Raw genomic sequence first — 23,283 nt, 5'->3', positions numbered from 1 at the left:
AAAGAAAATGCAATAAAAAATCTTTTTTTAAAAAAAAAAAAGACCAACACTATGATGGGGATTATTAGGAAAGGAATTGAAAACAAATCAGCCAGTATCATAATGCCCCTGTGTAAATCAATGGTGCAACCTCATTTGGAGTACTGTGTGCAGTTCTGGTCAACACATCTCAAAAAGGATATTATAGTATTGGAAAAAGTGCAGAAAAGGGCAACTAGAATGATAAGGGGGTTGGAACACTTTCCCTATGAAGTGCTTGGAGCTCTTTAGCTTGGAGAAACGATGGCTGAGGGGTAACATGATTGAGGTTTATAAGATTATGCATGAGATAGAGCAGTTAGAGGAAGAAGTACTTTTCTCCCTTTCTCACAATACAAGAACTCATGGGCACTCAATGAAATTGCTGAGCAGTCAGGTTACAACAGATAAAAGGAAGTACTTCTTCACCCAAAGAGTAATTAACACATGGAATTCACTGCCACAGGAGGTGGTGGCGGCTACAAGCATGGACAGCTTCAAGAGGGAATTAGGTAAGCATATGGAGCAGAGATCCATCAGCGGCTGTTAGCCACAAGGTATAGATAGGAACTCTCAGTCTGGGGCAAGTGATGTATTCTTGGTGCGGGGGGGGGGGGCAACAGTGGGAGGGCTTCTAGTGTCCTGGCCCCACTGGTGGACCTCCTGATGGCATCTGGTATTTTTTGGCCACTGTGTGACCGAGTGTTGGACTAGATGGGCCACTGGCCTGATCCAACATTGGCTTCTCTTATGTTCTTATGACTGCAGACCCTAATATTCAAAATTTTACTTATAGGCCAACAGACCCTATATGATTACATTTACCTTGTGACAGTAAGGTGCAAGTGTTTGAAATTGTAATTGGGTGGGTCAACAGTGGGAGGGCTTCTAATGTCCTGGCCCCTGATGGCACTGGTATTTCTGGCCACTGTGTGATACAGAGTGTTGGGCTGGATGGGCCTTTGGCCTGATCCAACATTGGCGTCTCTTATGTTCTTATGTTCTTAATGATTACAAATTATTCACTTGGCAAGATTTCTTGCTGCATTACTTGATTTTAACCACAACACGTAAGAGAAAGCAGACACAACTGTGCTGTCAATGAAATACCGAAATATAATGTTATTAGCCCTAATAAAACAAAGTTTGGGGATTTTTTTGAGCATTTTTTTTTTGTTTCAAACAACCAAAACACTGGAATAAAGTAAGCCCAACACTGGAATAAAGTAAGCCCAACAACTGATTCATTTAAAATGTAGATTATTCCAAGTCAAGGAAAATTCTTTCCAGTAAGCTACACTGAAGTTGACAACTGAGTCCTAAACATGATTAATCATTTATTATCCCAGCCATTTGTCAAACATACACAACTTTACAGTGACTTTTACATTTGCCTAAATGATAGTAACAAAACCAAAATGACTTGTACTGCAGTCCTAAACAGTTACAACCTTCTAAGCCTATTGACCTTAATGGATATAAGAAGGATACAACTCTGCTAAGGATGGCACTGCCATTAAGTTTCAGATTTGAACTCAAGCCTCCCTATTGTACATACAGCCTCCTATCCACTCAACTATACTGGCTTCTTCAGCAATGTAAGATTAGCATGGCAGTTAATCAAAGAAAGAGAGAAGGATTTAAAGCTTATTGCTAGAATTCTCCCTGCTCAACATTATGATAAATTCACATTCTTTCCTTTGTTAGTAACAGTTTCGGGGGTTTTTTGGGGGGGTTGAATTGAAATCCCAAGGAAAACAATTTTCAACTATTTGAGTTTCTTCGGTGTTTTAACAGTTCAAACAGTTCTCTGGCAGCCAAAAGCTGATTGCCCAAGGTAAGCATCATCTACTCAGCCAGATAAAAAAAACTTATTTGCAACCTGAATGTTTATGTTTGCATTCTTCCTTGGAAGCAATTCCACTGAACTCAGTGGAACTTACTCCAAACCACAGGACTGCATCCTTAGCTGGAAAAAAATACCCTATAAATTATCGTACAAGAGAAAAAAATAGAAAGATAATGTGCAATTCTATGGGCATGTAAGCCCCAGTGAGTTCAACAGGGCTTCTTCCAAGTACTTGTGCGTGAGAATTCAGCCTTAAACTACTAAGCAGGTTTAGCAGTAGTGGTTGAGAAATAACATCACCATGTAGTTAATATAAAGGTATTCTTTCCTACACTAAAATTTAGACAGACTGTTATTATATACACATGAATTAAACAGTTTCTTACTTGTCTGTGGTTGGAGCATGTTCTGGCATTCACTATTCTATCATCTATGCATTGCCAAAACTCTTTTCCCTAAATACTTAGTCAGTTTTAATAACAACAACAAAAACTTTAAGCAAACACATTTCAACCTTCTGTATCCAACCTCAATTAAATACAAACTGAAACGTCCAAGCTAGTCTGCCTTTGTGCTGACAAATGCATTTCACAGCCAAAACAGCTCTCTTTGTAATGATATATTCCAAGCGTAAAAGACAAACTATATTGCTACTGTCTGGTGGGAGATCTAAGAGGTGGCTCATTTTTTCCAAAAGAAAATGCGACAAAGCCGTATAAAACATTACCATAAATGGCAGCAAACTAATGTAAGAGCTCCTCCTGCTGTTTATACTTCAGAAATGGCCTCATTCTTCTTAGGCTTGGAATCAGAGATCCTACTATACAAGCAGAAGGAACTTCTGCCCATGTTAGTTTCCTCCTTGCCATCTGCAGCTTCCTGTGACAACTCCCCCCGCCCCCCCAAAAAACCCCAACCTGGCTACATTGAGTTCAGAAGGCCATCCTGCCTTGAGCCCAAGAAGACAGGGCAGGAGATAAATGTTTTAAATAAATGAAGTAAAGATCCAGAGTGGCTTCTCAGCCGCCTGGAGAAGGGGGGAGAGATTAGTGCCTCCCCATGAGCAGCTATGCTTTTGGCTAATCCAGCAGGATCTAGGAATCCGTCTTAATCTTGACAAAAGGAATTTTAAACCATACCAGGGCCAAATACACTAATGAAATGGAATATTCCCTCAATGTTCTCACTCAGACTAGTGACAATACAGCAACTCTATACACAGAAGGAGGATGAAAAAATACTAAGGAAGCAAGTAAGTCAATTTACTAATCAGTATACATATATTTAGGACTGTACTGCAAAATTTTTATAACACACTGAAGTGGCAGTTCAATTCAGGGCACTGCTGGTACAGAAGCAAGACAACACAGTTCCATTCAGGGCACTGCTGGTACAGAAGCAAGTTTCTCAAACTATAATCAGTAAAGTGAATGGTAAGAAGCAGATGTAAAACGCCCTATCAAATACAGCAGATTCACAAACCTTTATAGCACAGTCATTTTCTAAGCAAAACAGGGTTGCACTGTTGTTCATCGAGTGGTAACCTGTGCAGTCACACATGGGTTCTACACATGCGCAGGCCTGCCGCAGAGAGGTTTTCGAAGCTATAAAATGCCAGAGGATGCTCCTTTCCCCTCCCCCATGCTGCTTTGCCACCTTTTCCCAGCATGCTTAGGTGGGGGAGGAGCAGCCTTCCCTCACTTCTCTCTCTGCCACCTCTGAGAGAGGTACACTTTCATGAAGCTCCTTCTATTGAAGACCTTTCCAGTGAGGAAAAGAACAAAACATGAACCTAAAAAGACCAGAACTGGTCAATATTTAAAGAAAAGTTATATTACAGAGCTAGGCCTCAAAAACAGGGCTCATGACATACTTTCAAGAACTGTATGATCTTGTGAGGCTAAAACCCTCACATTAAACTGGCCTATACTTGGGGAAAAAAACTCTTGGAAGATTTGTATTACAGAGCTAGGCCTTTGTATTACAGAGCTAGGCCCAGGACACTCTTTTTGAGGAGTGTATATCCGGCAAGGCAAAAATACTGCACACCAGATCTGTCGATACTTGAAGGTAAGTCATGAAAAATGTATATTTCAGGGCTAGGTCTTAGAAAATGTGGCCCAAAGTGCCCTTTTGAGTAAATGAACGTCCTGTGGGACCAAAAATTCCTCACTTTGGGGATTAATCTCTGTATCTGTTTCCATAATCACAAGACAACAAAGAATGAGCACTCCACATTCTCGATGCTTGCAGGATTCTGCTGTTGTACTTCAACAGGTCTGAACTCTTCAGGAAAAACACAAACCTGCTCTTTTCCTGCTCAGGATCCAAGACTTTATGTACAATTGATCCCTAGATGGACAGGATACCATCTTCACTTATACTATGAACTTGTGCAAGTTGACTGCCCTTTACAGCTCAATGCTCATTCCACTTGAGTACAATTGGGTTCTGCTATGAGTCACCAGGGTCCCTCCAGAGATGTAGAACATTACCCCATGGATATTGATGCCATGAAAGATGCAGAAGTTGGAAGAGTGGAGCTTCAGTCATTGCTCAACTCAGAGTTCACACCTACCTTCCACGACTTAGCAGATCAGCTTGCTAATCTCCCAAGCGGGAATGCACAGGTACCACAGCGATGAGAACAGGGTTGTGCCTACCTGTAACTCTTGTTCATCGAATGGTCACCTGTGCAGTCACACAACCTTCCTGTGATCTCCGTTGAATATAACGAGTAAGGCTAATTCTCTCCAATGGCGGCAGTGAGGAACTGAGGGAAGGGTGCTCCTCTCCCTCCTAAGCATGCTGGGAAAAGGCAGGAAAGCAACATGGGGGAGGGGAAAGGAGCACCCTCTGGCATTTTTGAGTTTCAAAGAACATCTCCACAGCAAGCCTGCGCATGCGCAGTACCCATGTGTGACTTCACACGGGTAGCAGAATGATTCATACATGTTTTGCTTAGGGAGCCAAAGCACTTTATCCTAATATTTCATTTTTTTTTAAAGTTAGAGGTTCCATGGTTTTTGACAAAGATTTCTTCCATGGATGCGAAGGAACGGCAGACCTACCTCTCAGCACGCAGGACACCACTGTAGTATGGGTGATCCCAAGGCATTAGTTCCTGAAAATACAGGAATAACGGAAATCAAGTGAAACAAGTCAAAACACGCCTTTCATCAGTGTCTGCATAATGTATAGCCACCTTAGAAATCATGCTACTAACTCGTTGTATGCAGGAATACTCTTGACAAATGGAAGCTTCCTGTGTGGGTGTGTGCATGTGTGTGTATACAACTACATGGCCCATGCTAAAGTTTACTGCAAAGCCCAGTGATTAAATCCACAATATATATAAACCCAACAAATTGTCAGCAATACAATCTGTGGTTTTAAAAAAAGATAATAATCCAGTTAAACACAGCAGCTAAAATCCAGTTTTCTGGCAAAGAAAAAGCCCCCTGAAAAAGGACAGATTTAAACAACCTCCTTTGACATGCAACCTATGGCTCCTCTAAGCCCCGTTCCCTACGGCATCTGTTCCAGGAAATGAGTAATTTCTTTCAAAATTGGGATAATTTCCTCACTACTACAGGTTTAGGATTAAACTGAGTTTTGTTCCCGCCCACCCAAGATAACAAGGACTGGCTAAGAATCAACAGCAGTGGGGAGAGACAACCCTACATGCTCAGAGTTACTCTGGTGATTAAAAGAGATATATGATAGCTCTATAGTATTTATGTGAGATAGGGGTGGGGAGCAGGGCATAAAATAGCCATGTGGCTCTTTTGGTGTATGAGAATTACAAATCTGGCTCTCTGTGATCTAAGACGTGATCACGGCCACGGCAGAGCTTCCTGCCTATCTCAGGCTCTGGCTCCAGATCAGGACCTCGGCTTTATCAACTGACTGTGGGGACCCTGGGAACACGATGCAGATAGCTACAGATGCCATGGCCCATTCTGACGCTGACAGTCTCAAACTACAGTAACTTGACCTGAGCTTTCAGAGAAGGGAAAACTTACGATTTATACGAAAACAAATGATATAGTCTAAGACCATCACTTGTACTTATTTAAACAACATTTTAGTCAAGGGTGTTTGAAGTTCCAAATCATGCTTCATGAGGCAAAGCTAGGTAAACAGCCTTGCAGCAATGCCATGATGTGAAAAACCAAGGTTTGTGAACAAAAGCGCTGCAACCAGCCAGCCAGACACATTAGTTTTTTCAAATCTGAACTCTGCCTTTTCAAGCCTGCACAAACTAATTGAAGCTAATGTTTAACATACTCAAGAGAGCACATTACATTTTCCATCTTAGGTTTAGCCTGTTACATAAATCACTGTGTTAAACCAATATCTTTCCTTTCAGCACTTATTTTGCTTTTGAGAAAAGAGCTTTGAAACCCAATACTGCTGCAAAATGAAGCCAAATTACATCAATAGATAGTTTCCATTATTTCACCTATTTCCTCACATTAGAATTCAAGATGAGAAAAATAAAGGCACAAACTAAACTTACTGATTTCATAGGATTTAGTTTCATTTTCATGCCGTTCATCATTTCAAAATCATCTAGAGTTCTACAAAACAGTAATTTTACCATTAAGCTTTATCAAAAAGCTGTTTGATAAATATGGAATATAATTCTAAGAAGCTATTACACAAACATAAACTTACTCAAAAGAATCCTAACAAGTGTGCCAGAATGAACTGTATTTTTAATGCTCTTTCGCATTAGGGAATAAGCGATTCGGGGAAATTATTTGGAACCATTCTCTCTTTCTATCATGGGAAAATAACTGACAACTTGTAAAATTCTCTTCTTTATGCTTTAGTAATAGATAGAAATGTGTAATATCTTCTCATGGGTTTAGATCCACCCAAGATTTCCATTGATGGAAAGGATTTCTATGTGCAGTTCTTGACTTCCGCCAACCTACTGTGGCTTCAAATGCTCCCCCAAATGATACTCTTGGGCAAAAAGAAATCCCCAGGAATACCTGGAAAGGAGTAAGCAGTCTGCACATCAGTGTACGTGTGTGTGGGGGGGAATCAGTGTGTGCGAAGGTATCCTTCTATCTGCAAAGATTCTCCCTGGGATCCAAGCCACTGTCTCCCAAAGACATAAAATTCAACTTGACAACTAAAGGTATTTTCTTATATCATATTATTTAAAACTTTTATCTCAAAGCAAGGTTTTCCTTTTTAATAAACTGAAAAAGGACTCACCGTTGGAATAATTTATCTGAAAGCTTTACAAGAAATTGCATTACTTTCTCTAAAAAACAGAAGAAAAAAAGGTATAGGTTCACTAGATGAATGGAATATTTAAGAAATAATAAAAATAATAAACAGGAGCAAACATCACTTAAAATATGCTAACCTACTCAATAATGAAGCATAACTCAGGAGTTAAATTATAACTAATAAGGCTGAAAGTAATAATGATCTGTTCTGATAACCAAGCAAAATAAAAATACTAATGTATGCTTATGACTATATTGGCGAGAGGTACTGATGAGAGGTTATTTTAGACCTCATATAAACCAGAACTGATCAGAGACTGAATTTTTTAAAACAAGGGTTTTTTTAAAAAACTGAACCATAGTAGTTAGACTGCAGTGCAGTAGTATGCTTGCTAAACTAGCCAGTTTCCTGGGACTTAAAAAAAAATCAGTAAATTGAGAAGAACAATTTTTAATAACTAGTCATGAGCAATCATATTAACAATGAACAGGGGTATGAATGAACATTACTTCAACATAATGATTTCACTGAGTCCTGTTTCCATGTAGATAAATAGTATCTAGATGTAATTTACTCTAAATATTTAAAGTAGACATTTATACCCTGCTTTACACCCCAACAGAGATTCAAAGCAGCTTACAACAACATCATTCTCCTCTCCTCCATTTTATCCTGTGAGGAAAGTTACACACAGAGAGGGACTAGCCCAAGATCACCTGGAGAGCTTCCAGGGCAGAGAGGAGATTAGACCCACTATATCACACTGGCTTTCTTAACTGTTAACAGTGCATAAAGTATCATATCGATGCAGTCAAAATAATCTATTGGAGCAAAAGTGTGTTTTTAGTGATGTGCACCATATCTGCACCGCACACATTTAGCTCCTCAGTCTGCAAAGTCCCGCCTTCTCTTCCTTAAATGCATATAATGTTACCTGGGGTTTTGGCCATTGTGCCCTGAAGAGCCCGGTGAGCAAAGGTGTCATAGCCAACCAACTGGGCCAGAAGGTTTCTGCTAGTAAGCAGTTCCTCTAAACAGTGCAACTGCTGAGCGTTTGGGAACAGAAAAACCTTGTACGCCACTTCCCGTACCTAATATTAAATTCAAATGAAAAACAAGGAATCAGCATCAAGGTGAAACGGCACTACTATCAACACAATAGTTATGTTACAGAGAATCAATACAGTATTGCCAAATTGTAAATTAAGAATATTTACTTCTTTCTTTATTCCATTTAATCCCACGCCATTTTATCATCATTAGTTCCATGGCAATATATGCAATGTTAATATAGTATTTGCAAATGATGGGGAGGATGCAGCCTCTCAGATCAGATGCTGAGGTCACCATGCACACAAAGGGACCCCAGAGAATGGGCACAGTGCCTCTACCATCCCACCTCCAGAGCTCAGGGATCAGTGCATGCGTGGATCACACCTGTCTTTGCCACAGCTATGCTGAATCATAGCAATCTTGAGTCAGAAAATCCAGCTCATTCACAGGATACTCCTACTCAGAATGCTTTTACAGAGCTGGGCTGCGCCTGGCAGAGATTCTATGCTGCTAAGCAATGGTCCTACAGCCTTAGCAAGGGCTGTCAGACTGTTCCCAGGGAGGCAGGTGATTAGAAGCTGGAAGGGACTGATAAGTTCAAAGACAGGCAAAGGGCTGGAAAGCTGCTGCCAGTAATGGAAAATGAAAATCATCTATCTCCAGCTCTTAGGACTAAACTACACACGGCAGCACATCTATGTCTTTAAGCCCTTGCCTGTCCCAAATCATGCAGCAGGGATGAAGATCCAATTTCAAGAGTAAAAGGGAAAGGGGCATAAACGCTTCCTCGGGCCTGCCACTTATCCCAACACAGCTCCCCCCACCCACCCATGCATGGACAAGGTGGGTTGAGAACTGCCCTGCTCATTTTTATTTTATTTTACATACGGGCAATCTAGAAGGAAACAAGAACTTTATTTTTAATCATATGCAAAAGACTTATACAAAAATACAAGGTGGAACACAGAAAATAATTAAATATTGTATGAGGTACTTGAATAGACAATTTAATGATGTAACAGAACCCCCAGTTTATGTGTGTATGTTTGTGTTGTGTTTGTTTTCTACAATAATTTTTTTATAAAAAGAGAGAGAGAGAGAGAGAACTGCCCTGCTCACATGTTTGTTTCAGTCTTAAGAAACAGAGCTCCCTCCGCTGGTTTATAGATGACTGAGGCAGAGTCAAGTTCAGACACCCAGGTCTAGAGCTGTTAGTATGAGCCTAACTAATCCCGAATTATATACCAGAGACATTTAAGAACCAGATACACATATACATACATGTAATAACTATGTCTAGAATTTTATATGCAAAATATTGGAAGAAGGAAGAAGTCCCATCAAAAGAAGAAATAATCTACAAGTTATTGGAAGAATGGATAAACTGACTTTACAATTACAAGAAAAACAAGAAGAAATCTTTGAAAAGAACTGGGCAAGAGTTTATAAATGGTTGGAGGATTATCTTAAAAAATCTTAAAAATAGGTTATAAACTCTCAACATGAAAACTAAAAAACGTAACATGTGTATACAGTACAGATTCCATTTAGATAAATGTAAGCGAAAGTAATGAGTACAGACTTCAGGCTTGTTGCTTGCTGTCTTTTCTTTATTGTATATGTTATTCTTTGTCTTTTTATTCTTTTTGAAAAATAAAAATCTTTATAAAAAAAAACACCAATCCCAAATTATGTACAATATAAAGGCGTCTGGTCATGCTGCCGCAGCAAATTAATTTGCCCACCATAACATGGAAGGTAGAACATCACAGAAATCAGTCTAGCATTTTCAAAACAGACAACAGGATTCAGCAATTATAATGCCCACACATAATATATTTGATGCTATAATATCCTTAAAGTACGCATACCAGATCATCTGGACTGTCTGCATTGAGACCACCTATTTGGATGTAGTTGCCTTCAACTGTGAAGTTATGACGAATATGTTCTGGTAAGACATGTTTATCAATTCTATTTGGAAGGTGTGATCCCATGAGAAATTCATTACATAAGTCCAGGATTTTGACATTGAGATTGACTGCCTTCTTGCGCTGCAAATGGAAAGCACACAAGGTAAATATATTTATTCTGGATCTAAACAGTTTAAACTTCTAAATACTTGGGGGGGAAGTCATGGGAGCAATAAATCAGTACAGGCAATCACTGTGAATATTCCCATACATAAAGCTTCCTGTGAAACTGACAGTGCAGTCCTAAACAGAACTGCAACCTTCTAAATTGAAGTCAATGGACCTATAAAGTATAACTCTGATCAGCGGCACTGGCAGCTACAGCAGAAAGAAGGAATCAGCGGAAACTGCCTTTCTGTTTCTCTTCAAGCACTTGCTCCACGGACAGAACAATTCACACCAGAAGGGAGGAGGTGATTTCCTCTGATTTCCCTTGGTGGAGGGGTGGAGGACACTGCAAGGTGATGGGAGAAAAGGGACAGATCCATTCTGTGGCATCCTTCAATTCAAAGTTCACAGCACTCAGCCCACAGATGTTATCACACAACTAAAAGATAATCTCTCCATTATAATGGAAACAATTACCTTTTCTTCATCCAAGTGAATACCACTGATCTCAAAATCAAACAGGAAAAGTTCTGCCACTCGTCTAAAAGAATAAAATCCCATTAGGGGAAAAAAATTGTTACACTGTTGTTTTGTCCCACTTTGTCCCATTTAAAGACAGGTTACATTTTGCCGGCAAACTATGCAATTGCTAATGCATTTGGAACCACCAGTCTTATTTCCACTGACTGGATAGAACAATATAGTGGCCTGTATCCCACCACACCATTAAGCAAAGTGTAAGTAGCCATCCTCTAACTTCTGTGGCTCTTCTTCCAACAGAAGTATTACGTTTAGATTGTTAATGTGCATAATGAAAAGCAGCAGATTCATATTGCTAAGTTTGGTAGCAGCTCACTTTACAGCTTGATCCTACACACGTCTACTCGAAAATGACAGTCAGTTCAGTGGAGCTTAACTGTGTCAATTGATTGCACACTAATCTAAAGATAACTACTACATATGCATAACAAATATCGCACATCACTCATTCCGAAATGCCAGATGATAGAACAATACCATTTTATAATACGCAATATTCAGTTATATTCAAGAATCATGAGAATGTCAGTTCCCATTAAGAAATCATGTTTCTAGCTCTGACACTGACTACCTCTAGGGGTTAATCAATGTTTCCCAAACAGAGGTATAATATTCTGCTGTTGGAAAATATCAGTTTGGCTCCAAGTACAGATTGCAGGCAAAAAAGGGTGAATATAGGACTCAGGGGTTGATATTGTCTAATTTGCTTAGAGAAATGACTGCCTGGTGCTACTGAAGAGAAAAAGTAGTACATTGGATCCATCATCAGGGCAATTAAAACAACCAAAAGAAGGAGTTCCACTAAGGTCCCTTTAATTCCAGAGATGAAACAAGTACTAAGACTTCATGATGGGGATATCTATCAAAGGAGCAATCTGACACAGGACAGTTAAACTCTCATGACATGCAATGGCACGTGAAAGAACAGGCTATCCAATTACTGTGAAAGTATTCACCCGAACTGAAAGACTGCATGAGGGCTCACAGATATAACATATCTGAAGTTAGTTTCACAACATTTTCAAACTCTATTGTAATGAGGTAATGCTGACAAGAATGGCCAACATCTCACAGTACTATGAGGATTATTGTCACTGTGCTAAAATTAATAATACGTACCTGGTATCTGGATATTCCCCCCCCAAAAAAATCACTATTTAAAACACTACCAAATGCTAATATAGCCATAACCAACACAAAATACGTGAGAATAGCAATTTAAAACAGCAAATACTTGCTGCCAATGGATTGGAGCCAAAGGGGGTGTTTCATGGGCACAGCAAACTACAATTTGTGGAGGAAGGAAAGGCAACTTCTGCCAAGGGGTATAAATGGAATTAATAAATAAATTCTCTCCTCCTACGGCAGACCCCACGTTTGTCTCCCGCACTGTTTCTGAGGGGGCTTCCCTTCCCGAAGGGGGAGGGGTCAATGGGCTGTTCTGCAAGTTTCACTTTGCTGGTGTCCAAAAGACGAGGTGCTGATGTAGCTTTTTAAGATGAATGGTTTATGCAAACTGCACAGTGCAGTAGTTAAAGCTTGCTAGCTTGGATTATGCTTTTTACAACCGCTGTCTGCCCACCACAGTCTGCCCACATAAAGAATACTAATGCTCACTTGTTCTGAACTTTGAACAAAATTACTTTCATATTCTACCAAACGTATACTGGTGACATTTTTTTACAAAGTTCTACGATCTGTTTTTGCCCAGGGCAAAAAAAATACTGTTCAATTTTATTTTGAATGGTAGCTATGAAAATGCCATAGAATTAAATTAAACACACATTGAAGTAAACGTATTTATAATTAGGATATCAGAATTCCCTTAGTATAAACTAATTGTTTTTGCCATAATCCATAATACAGAAAAAGGCATCTTCCTGTTTCCACAAAGATTGCAGAATGCATGCTGCAGCATTCAATAGACAACATGCTGTACTCATTACGGTAGTTTTTGTTGCTATTAAGCTTGCTGTCTGTGGAATGCTACAGTTAAATCAGTACTAAAGTGACACAATAAATAAAACATACTTTTCTACCATAGTGCCAATGTTTCTGCAGGCATCTTCTGCAGCTTCTCTGAAAGCAAGATTAGGATGAGCAATTTTCACAAAGTCAGCCTGATGTAGTAGAAAAAGAAAGATCAACAATGACAAGAAAATGTTGGTTTGGCATTTACATGGAAGTCTAAAATTCTACATTAGTTCTCAGAGACCTACACAGTCATATAAATTTCTTTCTTTCTTTTAAATAGTAATTCTTTATTAATTATTATGTTCACAAAAAAAGATTGATCCAAAAGTAAAACTATTATAACATTATTGACCGGTAGATACTCCCAGAAAACCATCTTAACTTTTCACGGAACCACAGTCTATGCAGAAGTTTTCCTCTACTTTTCCTCTTTTTATTGGGATCTCCTAAGGATCGGTTCTTGACCCTTTCTTTATACACTGGCATGTATACTACCTTAGGTTGGAGGAAGTTGTTTCAGCCTAAGGAGCCTTCCTTCAATTTAAGCAGTTCTTCCTTCTGTCAGTGCTGTACAGTGGTTAGACTGCTGGACTACATGTTTACCATTATGTATCTCCCACATGTGTTTATTTTACCACATATACACACACTCACTGGAAAAATCAGATAGTTTCTTTCAAACAATGTTAGGAATTAGGACATTACACAAATTAAACGAAGAACTTTTGACTCCTAGTTTATTCTTACATGGGCCTCAAGCTTTCGTCAAAATGACCAGAACCCAGAATGAAAGTAATCTATAGTGCGAGCATTAAAACAATAACAGAGTTTCTTACCCTCCCCACACCGCGGAAAACCAAATGGGAATTTTAATCCTAACCATGGAAGAAAATCCTACTGATAAAAGGTAATTTCAAAATGATAAAAGATGTCTTACTAGATCAGCAACTCTACACAAGGAATCTGAGAGCTGATCAAAGATCATTACTATCTCTGGCCCAGGAGGAGCAGCACATGCTTTCTTTACTAGTCGTTCTGTTTCTTGCAATGATTTTTCTTGAGCTTCTTGAAATCCCTCTGGACAACTCAACTCTGGAACACCAAACAGACCCTTTTAAAAAAGAGAGAAAAGAGACAATAGGTCCAAAATAAGAAAGAAGACATCCTTTACATTTTGTTTGTCTTTTTCACAGCCTCCAGATTGTAAACCTGATTTTTACATTTATACAGTCTTGCAAGTCACTTATACAAACATGCAAACTTCTTAAAGAGGCTAACAATTTCAGTTACAATGCTGCCAACCGAAAGACAGCTATGTTGTGTTCATTTCAGTTGCAGATTTGAGGACTATTTCAGTGAGGTGGCAATATGTTTCAATAGGGATAACTACATAAGAGTTGTTATTGTAAGGATAAAATGGAGAAAGGGAGAACAATGCTGTAAGTTGCTAGGTCCCCAATGAGGAAAAATGCAGGGTATAAGTACATAAATAATCTAATGAAACAGACGGGCAGTAGGTTCAGGGTGGGCAAAAGAATATTCTTTCTTTCTTTCCCCCCACGTGGGGCTCAGGGCAGTTAACAACAATTTATAAATACATTCCAGTCGATGCAATAAATAATGGTTTGGGACCAGCAAGTTAAAAATTTAAAACAATAAAACAGCACTAATGAACTCTAATCAGATGGCATTTGAGCGTTATAAATCCTTGCCCAGAGTGGGGGGGGGGGGGGGAGCGGGGGGGCCGGGGTTGTGTTCTCTTACAGGCCCTGCAAAATTGCACTAGGTCCCACAGGGCCCTGGTGTCATTAGGCAGAGAGTTCCACCAGGCTGACATCAGGGCTGACAAAGCCCTGGCTCTGCTTGAGGACAGCTGGATATCCTTTGGGCCAGTGATCTCTAGAAGGTTCTTATCTCCATGAGGGGGTGTACCGGGAGAGGCGGTCCCATAGATATGCTGGTCCCAAACCATTTAGGGTCTTAAAGGTCAGTACCAAAACCTTGAACCAGATCTGGTACTCGACTTATGTATGACTTAGATACTTCTATTTATTTCTTTTATAAACCATTTACACAGAGAGTGAGTGAAATGTGGAATTTGCTGCCAGAGGATGTAGTGATGGCCACAGGAATAAACAGCTTTAAAAGAGGATCAGATAGCTTTATGGAGAATAAGTCTATCAATGGCTACTTAGCCGTGGTGGCTGAGGGGAACCTCCACATTCAGAGGCACTAATCCTCAGAATCCCAGAGCATAGAGGCAAAATCAGGAGAGGGCCTTGGCCTGTATTCCCTGTTGCTGGCCATCCAGAGGAACTGGTTAGCCACTGTGTGAGACAGGATGCTGGACTAGATGGACCACTGGTCTGATCCGTCAGGGCTCTTCTTAGGTTCTTGATGGTTAGACCTGGATATCTTTAATGACTATATGACAAAGTATTCACTATGGGAATTATTCTCAAGATGAAATAGTCTCAAAAGGGGATAAATGACTGGAGGCCACACCATAGAACAGGTCTGGTCAGTTCCTGGCTCTAGATTGGAGACCTGGGACTCCTAATGTAAACTGTCTTGAATTCCAGGATGGAAGAAAGGCTGGGTATAACTGCAACAGACAGGCACATAAAAGCACAGGAACCTCACCCCCAGTGGAAGGTGGCAACCTTATTCAGATCAAGAATTATTCTGTCATGGAAGCCCTAACCCAGATCTGTAACAAGGGCAAGGCAAGTGAGGCACAATGCTCTGGGGGGGCACAGAAAAAGTATATAGGTAAAATAAACGTTGTGTTATTATTACTCTTATTATTTATGCATTTACTTTTTAACCAAAAGTACTACCACAAAGGAGTTGCGGTGGCTCAAGTGGTTAAGACGCTGAACTGCAGGCTGTGGAAGGTCAGTAGCTCAGCAGTTCGAGACCCGGGTGCCGCATGACGGAGTGAGCTCCCGTCTCTAGTTCCAGCTCCTGCCAACCTAGCAGTTGGAAAGCAAGACATTGCAAGTAGATAAATAGGTACCACTTCGGTGGGAAGGTAACAGCGTTCCTTGCGCCTTGGTGTTTAGTCATGCCGGCCACATGACCACGGAAACGTCTTCGGACAGCGCTGGCTCTTCGGCTTTGAAACGGAGATGAGCACCGCAACCCTAGAGTCGGACTCGACTGGCTTTCGAGCAAGGGAACCTTTACCTTTACCACCACGAAAGTATAGCGGGTGCAATCTTATATTCTTGCCTCCATGCAAAATTAGCTAGTTAGAGCTCTGCCCTAACCCCAGATACGTGCGGGCCCTTTATGACTTCAGCGGCGAGGGAAAGGCGCCCCGTGACCGCGTCCCGCTGAGGAGGTTCAGCTTGGGCTCCCCGGTCAGTCCGCCGACGGCACTTTTTTTCCAACGCGAGCTCCCGCGAGGGGAACAGGCTCCAAATGGAAGTGAACCTCGACGGCCTTTCTCACCGTTTTCCTCCCCAGCTCCCACCGGTGGTGCTGCGGCTGGTGCCGGGCATTGAAGGCAGCGCCCACCGGGGACCAGCTGGTGGTGCTGACCCATCGCTTGGCGCCGCAGCCGCTGGCCCAGCCCAGGCCGCTCACGGCGGTCCGCGCCACCCCCCTCCAGCCGGCCAGCATGGCGGAGGCGGCGCCGCTTAGCGGTGCTCCACAACCCCCCGCAGGGCTCTGCCGCCGGCGAAAGCGCAGCTACGCAAGGACCGGCGAATCGCCCGCCGCTGCCTCGCCGCTTCCGGGTTCAGGCCGCGTGAACTCTGACGCCGCGACCAGCCGGGAGGAGGAGCCTCAGCCGAGCCCGCTTCTCCCGCCTCCTCCCCTCCTTCGTGTGGCTCCCGGCGCTGGGCCGCGCGCGACGAAAGGGGCTCGCCTCGGAGTCATTTAAAGGGAGTCTCTGAATGAGGAGGAACTGGTTTGGCTTTCACGATCCAGGAGGACGCCTGGTCGCTGTTTCTTTGTCACGTTGTCTACTTGTCTACGCAGGCTATTATGAGGAGTCTCAGAAACTGCAGTGATGGGTCTTTAAAAAAACAAAAAACAAACAAACCACAAACAAACAGTTAATTTTTGATTTCACTCACCAATGATTGTCCGGTCATGGACCTCGCAGAAAAAACAAAAGCGGGGGGGGGGGGGGAGCATCTCTGTACAAATTTACTGTCTAAAGGGACAGAGGTTGTCGATATCCGTATTGGTTCAAAGCAAAAGAAAAAGAAAGAAACCGTGTAATTTTTTGTAGGAAGACGAAAATTCTATTACTGTTATTTAAATTACATTTGTTGGTCTTATTGGTTTTGTGTTTTGAATTTAGGGAAGCAGTAAAAGTGATATTTCTGATACATAAACTGTCACTGCAGCCCAGTTTAATCAAAAATAAGAAACTTCACAGAGGTCACTGGGATTTATTCCCAAATAAGTGTATATTAGGACTACAGTATTATTTTAAGTTTTTATCAAGATGGTTCCCTCCCACCACTCCAAAGTAGGTCTCACATTACATTTGATGCCATAGTTAACATTAAAAATTCAGTGAGCAGCAACTGTTTTGTTCTGCTGTCCCAAAGAATATGAAACAGGAGGTTCATCTGGTTGAACTCCCTGCTTTGTAACCTAAAGGTTTCTCTTGCTTGAAAGCTGGTGGAATCCGAATCTAGGGGGTGGTACTCATCTCCGTTTCCAAGCCGAAGAGCCAGCGTTGTCTGAAGACATTTCCGTGGTCGTGTGCCGGCATGACTTAAACGCACTCTGTCACGCGGCGCAAGGGTCTCAAACTGCCGAACTACAGACCTTCCGGTGTGCAGCTCAGCATCTTAACCTCTGAGCCACCGCGGTCCTGATTTGTAACCTACTGCTCCACTAAACTAAAGTTGGAAGCCTTCCTTCAAGGGAAGAACCACAAGTTGGAGGAAGGCCCCTTAGGGTAGAGGGACTTTCTCCACCGTAAGTGGGATACTGCTGTCTATTTCCTACAGTGGCCAAGAAAAACACAAAATGAATCGCTCTCTCTGCCCTATTGCAGCTGTCATTTAGAGTGGCATATTTCTTCCAACACAGCAAGTTGGAAACCTTCCATTAATTGGTTCTTAACCCCTCTTAAAGTCAGGTGCCACTGTCACAACGTGGCATGGCATTTGCATGGAAGCAAATTGAGTAAAAAACACGAGTGTGAAAAGAATAATTTATTTTGTCTCATGTTTCTGCTATGGATCCATTTCATTAAATGACCCCAGTACTGGTGTTAAGAGAATGCTGACAAAAAATTAACCACATTTGCCACACTATGTAGTTTTATTAACCTGAACAGAAGAGTGTGACTGTAAGATGAAACCCCCATAGTTTACATACATACCTTGCACCAATCTAAAGTGGTTCAGAACCTATAATTTTACCTGTTAGGAAATCCTTTTAAATTACTAGTTTTTTTCCAATGCACTTTACCAAGGAAATTTTATTTCTCACAGTTTAAATCTTGTATACTATGTAAGAAAGTAAAGAGGAAAAGTTGATTTTGAACATTAAAAATATCCTTTTTAAACTGAAGTAATTAAATCTGAGCTGCTTTCATGTTCCAGTAGCTGGTGCACTGTTAAGCACAACTTGATTGTAGTACCCAGGTCCATCAACCTACTAAATAAATTAACCTTCTTGTGTCTTTACTTGTTTCTGCCCTGTCTCCATTAGCATTTGAAAAACCCACTCATCAGCTTTAATCTTCTGCTGCAGATTTTCAGTACCTTTGAACATTAGGAGCAATTAGACCATGTTGGATTTCTTCTTTACATCATAGCATTAACGCAAATTAGAAAATGAATGAGAATATGTCATAATGCTTCCTTTGCTTCCTCCTTTCCTGATATTTAAATGCTGTTTTATTGTATGTCAATCAGCAAACAATTAGCAAGAAGAATTTATTTGTGATCACTTTTTTCTTCATAGGATTGTAGAATCATAGATATTAAAGATGACACATTTAAAAAATGAACAGCTTTCAAGAGATGCTATGTGAGATGGAAGTTGATATTTCAACTGCAGGATTTGCTTTGCACCTGTTAATTCTGACATACAGCTAATCTGTACTTGTTTTTGTACCTGTTACTTAAAATTTTCCAATGTGAATGAAAACAGATGGCCTTTTAGTTTAAATCCAGTTGTGTTTTACTGTGCAGGATTCATTAAACATGGATGATGATTTCATCCCAGATTTTGGAAGGATCAACAAAAAATCCCAGTTAATTTATTGAGAGGTATACTGACCTGGATCCCAGTCCTGAAAGCCTTTGTACTCTTGATTTCACAGGAACTGTGCATACAGGTTCCTGAATACACAACTGTGCTGGCCTCTTGACTGCTGTAGCATTAAAAGCTATACTGAAGGGAAAATCACACACACTAAATAATCCACTTCCAATCCAGTTTCAATGCACTTTCCAATTGGATTTTGCCATTTCACACAGTAAAATCCAGTTGGAAAGTGCAATGAAAGTGTATTGAAAGTGGATTATTTAGTGTGTGTGACCACAGCCTCGGTGTGATTTCTGCTGTCATTATGGCATTTTATTAATGGTGAAATGTTTGCCTCTGTGAACTCCTAAAGATACGGAAGCACTCAGAGTCTGGACCTCACAACCATAAACCATAATGATACATTTATTGTCTGTCTATAATTGCTCTATGTAGCAGCCCAAATAGACCAGTTTAGCCCAAGCTCATCAGAACTTGGAAGCTAAACAGGGATGGCCACGTTAAGTACTTGGATGGAAGACCACCAAGGAAGGCCAAGGGATGCTATGCAGTGGAAGGACATGGCAAACCATCTTTGCCCATCTCTTTGTCTTGGACACCCTGTGGATGTGGTCACTGTAAGTCAGCTGCGACTTGACGGCACATTATTCATTTAATTGCCATATAACCAAGAGTTCTTCCTCTTGTTCAATGTCATTTGCAATTAACTCTCTCAAGGTAAAGTTTCTACATGGAATTACAGTCCCATTTTCTACATTCAGGGAAGAATATAGACTAGTATTATCAATTTGCAATACAGAAACCTGTCTTTAACTTTCATTCTTCTCTTTCCTAGTTATTAATGGCTAGGCTCTACCGTCCACACCCATCCCACACTTGCTGAAGCAAATGGGTTTTGTATCCTACCCCAGAGCAAGCAGGGAAGGACACGAGTGACAGAACCTGGCAAGTAACAAGGTGGGGTGGTGAAGCTACAGCAACATCTCTTGCTGCTGCGAGATCATTAATGATACAAAGAATTCTCCATGTCGCCTCCTGTTAATAAGAATGAAGACTAGAGTTATAAATCTAAGTCGCCTTATTATGTAGTAAATCTGATTGAACTCAGTGGGACACTTGCAAGTAAACATGTTTACGATCAGGCTGTAAGAGAGATAGGCCCCATGTTCCAGCAAGTGTGTTAGACCATGGCCAAACGCTACTGTCAAGATTAATGATTAATAGCGGATCGAAAGGCACCTCTAGCTTCAAAAGCCATCCTTAACTTTCCACCCTTTGTGTGCACCCTGCAGAACTACCACTGCGGCCACTACTGTTCTCTACAAAGTGGAATACCTAACAGTTAGGTCACCCGGCCAGCTGTTAGGTTCATATTGGATGCCGGAAGATAGGATGAACCCAAGTGCTGCTCTGACCACTAGCAAACAGACCAACAAATGGTGCAGTTTTCAGTCATACTTGTGCTTAGATATATAAAAGTGGATTCTGTGACTGAAGCCATGCCTAGATTGGAAGGGTATTCTGGGTAGGGTTGCCAAATCGACTCACCCCTCGGAGCGGGGGAGCCTCGCTGGGGTCCGGGAGTTCTTGATGGACGCGTGCTCTTGATGGAGTGACGTGCTACGTGCTCACGTTGGGGGCGTGGCCCCCAACGTGAGCGACGTGGCTGCGTCACCTCTGGTAACGCAGCTTCGGGGGCGGAGTTCCCGCCGGGGCCTGATTCCGCCGCGGTGGAAATCGGGCCTCCAAAGCGGGGGATTCCCCGCCCCATTTGGCAACCCTAATTCTGGGGGTTGCCAACTCTGGCTTGGGAAATTCCTGGAGATCGGGGATAGTACCTGGGGAGGGCCAAGTCTGGGAGGCGAGGGAGCTCATCAGGGACACGATGACACAGAGTCAGCTGTTGAAGACTCTCATTTTCTCCAAGGGAACTGATCTCAGTCGTCCGGAAATCAGTCCTAATTCCAGGAGAACTTTGGGCTCCCTGCTGGCGGTTGGCAACCCTAGGTATATTCAGTCTGTTCAATAAGTATCCTAGGGTGAGAAAAATTCCTGGCTCTTGTGTTAGAAAATGCTTACGACAGGCAGAAATTTGTGTAAATAGTGATAGGATAGCTGGCTTCAGTTTCAATTTTATTCATGAAAAAATAGCAAAACAAATGCTGGGAATAACACAAACAGGATAATGCACAGATATTGCATTGTGACTGTCAGGGAGTTGTGAACATGCTACTGTGAAGTTTGCTTCCGTACTGATCCTGATACTGCCACTAGTGAGAATTAAGCAACAGGATATATGAAAATGACCTCAGGTCGTAGCACAGGCTCACGTGCTAAAGAGGGGGATAGGTTCAAGCATCTCTGTAGAAGTAGTACTAAACAAAAGGAAGCCAGTGAAGGTTGTGTCATCGTCTGGGTCTGCATACAACCCATTGTAAGTCTCCCCTCCGTGGGCTTGCAGCCACACCTGATCACCTTGCTGCAGCTCCAAGACAGTTCCTCCTGAGGCCTGGTCTTCAGCCCCCTGGTATCTGTCTACAGTGTGGAGCACCTTGATTCCATTTTTAATCAGAGCGACTCTAACATTCCTTGAATAGACAGTGATGTGGTAGGTGAAATAATAGACACCAGCGACCACGCAGGTAAATTTCCCGGTGGCCATGTCATAATGATTCAAGCCGTTATACATCACTTTGTCAAACCTGATGGGAATGTTGCAAGGGGGAAGCTTGGTGGCGACAGTGAGACCAACACTGAAGGCACTTCTTGGGATGATGGGGGTCTCACCAAGGTCCCCCTTTTCTCCCCTGTCCCCTTTCCAGCCCTTTTCACCTTGAATTCCTTTACTGCCTTTTGGGCCTGGCCCTCCAATTTCTCCCTTAGGACCAGGAGGGCCGATGGGTCCAATGGGACCCCTCAGACCAATCTCTCCTTGGAATCCAATTTCGCCTTTAATTCCTTGAGGGCCGATGGGACCAACGTCACCTTTTATCCCCTTTCGTCCCTGCAATCCTAGCTCCCCCTTTTGACCTTTATCACCCACAGGTCCAGGAATTCCTTTGGGTCCAAATTTCCCAGGCCAGCCTCTTTCCCCTTTGTCCCCTTTGCTCCCCTTCTCTTCAACTCTGCCATCGGCTCCTAAATGAAGGAGAAAAAAACCAAGTAACTATTTTTAAATCCCAGATTATTTGGTAATTCATTGCTGGAAGATAAAAGGAAAGGGTCATCGCTCTTCTTATAGACTCAAACTTTGTTCTTCTTATAGTAGCTAGTGAGCAAATGTGGTCACAAGAACAGTCAAAAGTCAGAAAGAGTCTCAGACTTTTCAGTGCTCCAGAGAAGGGACAGAGGGAGGAAGTGATATTCCAACACCTCGCTGGAACTCACCAGTCAGATTGGCACAGACCAAAAGAAGATATGATCCCTGAGGTTGGAAATGGGGCTGTGGAAACCAGAAAAATAGGGCCACCAACAAACTAGGTAGGAGTTTCTGCATAGTGAGGGGATTCCTTAGGCGTGCAGGAAAAAATATTACTTTGTTCATTAAAAAAACAAACAAAACTAACTTCCACCCAAAGACACAGCCCGAGAATTCAGGCTGCTGCTCAGGGCTATTTTTGGGCAGGAACACACAGGAATGGAGTTCCGGCTGGCTCCCAAGTTCGCCACACCCAGCAGGAACTCATTAACATAATAGGCCACACCCAACAGCAGAAACTCATTAGGATTGGCTACACTGGGGTGTCTGGCCTAACATGCAAAGGGTTCCTGCTACAAAAAAAGCCCTGGGTTTTGACAACAAGGTAAACAAAATAAGAAGCAAACATGGGGGTGTGACCTAATATGTTAATGTGATGTGCTATCAGGGGTGTGGCCTAATATGCTAATACGTTTCTACTGTTGGGTGTGGCCTATTATGCTAATGAGTTCCTGCTGGGCTTTTTCTACAAAAAAAGTCAGGCTGCTGCTTATCCTCAGAACGTCAACAGCAGCTGAGAGTCTAGAGATGGGAAGAAGATGGAGATGAGGGAGATGGTCTGCTCAGGCTTCTGAGAACTTGTACTTTCTGAAATGGAAAATTTAGGTCCAGGGGCAATAGATCCAAATGGTTTATTCCTCTCCACCTGCCCATGGATTCTTCTCAGGTCCCCAACTTGTACAATGTACATATTACAAAGGAGCAGGGCTTTTTTGTAGAAAAAGCCCAGCAGGAACTCATTAGCATAATAGGCCACACCCAACAGCAGAAATTCGTTAGCCTGTTAGGCCACA

The 23,283-nt window shown here is 41.9% G+C and overlaps 2 protein-coding genes across 2 annotated transcripts in view; both read right to left on the bottom strand.

Moving 5' to 3' along the window:
- MIPEP (mitochondrial intermediate peptidase) overlaps positions 1-16,477 on the bottom strand; it is a 67,317-nt gene extending 50,840 nt beyond the window's left edge. Inside the window, exons 1-9 of the mRNA XM_015419365.1 lie at positions 16,222-16,477; positions 13,703-13,876; positions 12,796-12,911; positions 10,729-10,849; positions 10,042-10,224; positions 8,052-8,208; positions 7,100-7,148; positions 6,390-6,450; positions 4,939-4,991 (exon numbers count right to left, since the gene is read on the bottom strand). Of these exons, the coding sequence (XP_015274851.1) occupies positions 4,939-4,991; positions 6,390-6,450; positions 7,100-7,148; positions 8,052-8,208; positions 10,042-10,224; positions 10,729-10,849; positions 12,796-12,911; positions 13,703-13,876; positions 16,222-16,392 (1,085 nt within the window). The 5' untranslated portion in view covers positions 16,393-16,477. The remainder of the gene's footprint in view (positions 1-4,938; positions 4,992-6,389; positions 6,451-7,099; positions 7,149-8,051; positions 8,209-10,041; positions 10,225-10,728; positions 10,850-12,795; positions 12,912-13,702; positions 13,877-16,221) is intronic.
- A 4,784-nt stretch (positions 16,478-21,261) lies between these two features.
- The window catches only part of C1QTNF9 (C1q and tumor necrosis factor related protein 9), a 7,262-nt gene continuing 5,240 nt past the window's right edge, over positions 21,262-23,283 (bottom strand). The window contains exon 3 of the mRNA XM_015419375.1: positions 21,262-22,149. Within this exon, the coding sequence (XP_015274861.1) occupies positions 21,338-22,149 (812 nt within the window). The 3' untranslated portion in view covers positions 21,262-21,337. The remainder of the gene's footprint in view (positions 22,150-23,283) is intronic.

The sequence above is a fragment of the Gekko japonicus genome, unplaced genomic scaffold (assembly GCF_001447785.1).
Source record: "Gekko japonicus isolate JY-2015 unplaced genomic scaffold, Gekko_japonicus_V1.1 scaffold371, whole genome shotgun sequence".
In the NCBI taxonomy this organism is placed as follows: Eukaryota; Metazoa; Chordata; class Lepidosauria; order Squamata; family Gekkonidae; genus Gekko; species Gekko japonicus.
This window is presented reverse-complemented; position numbering and strand designations above follow the sequence as displayed.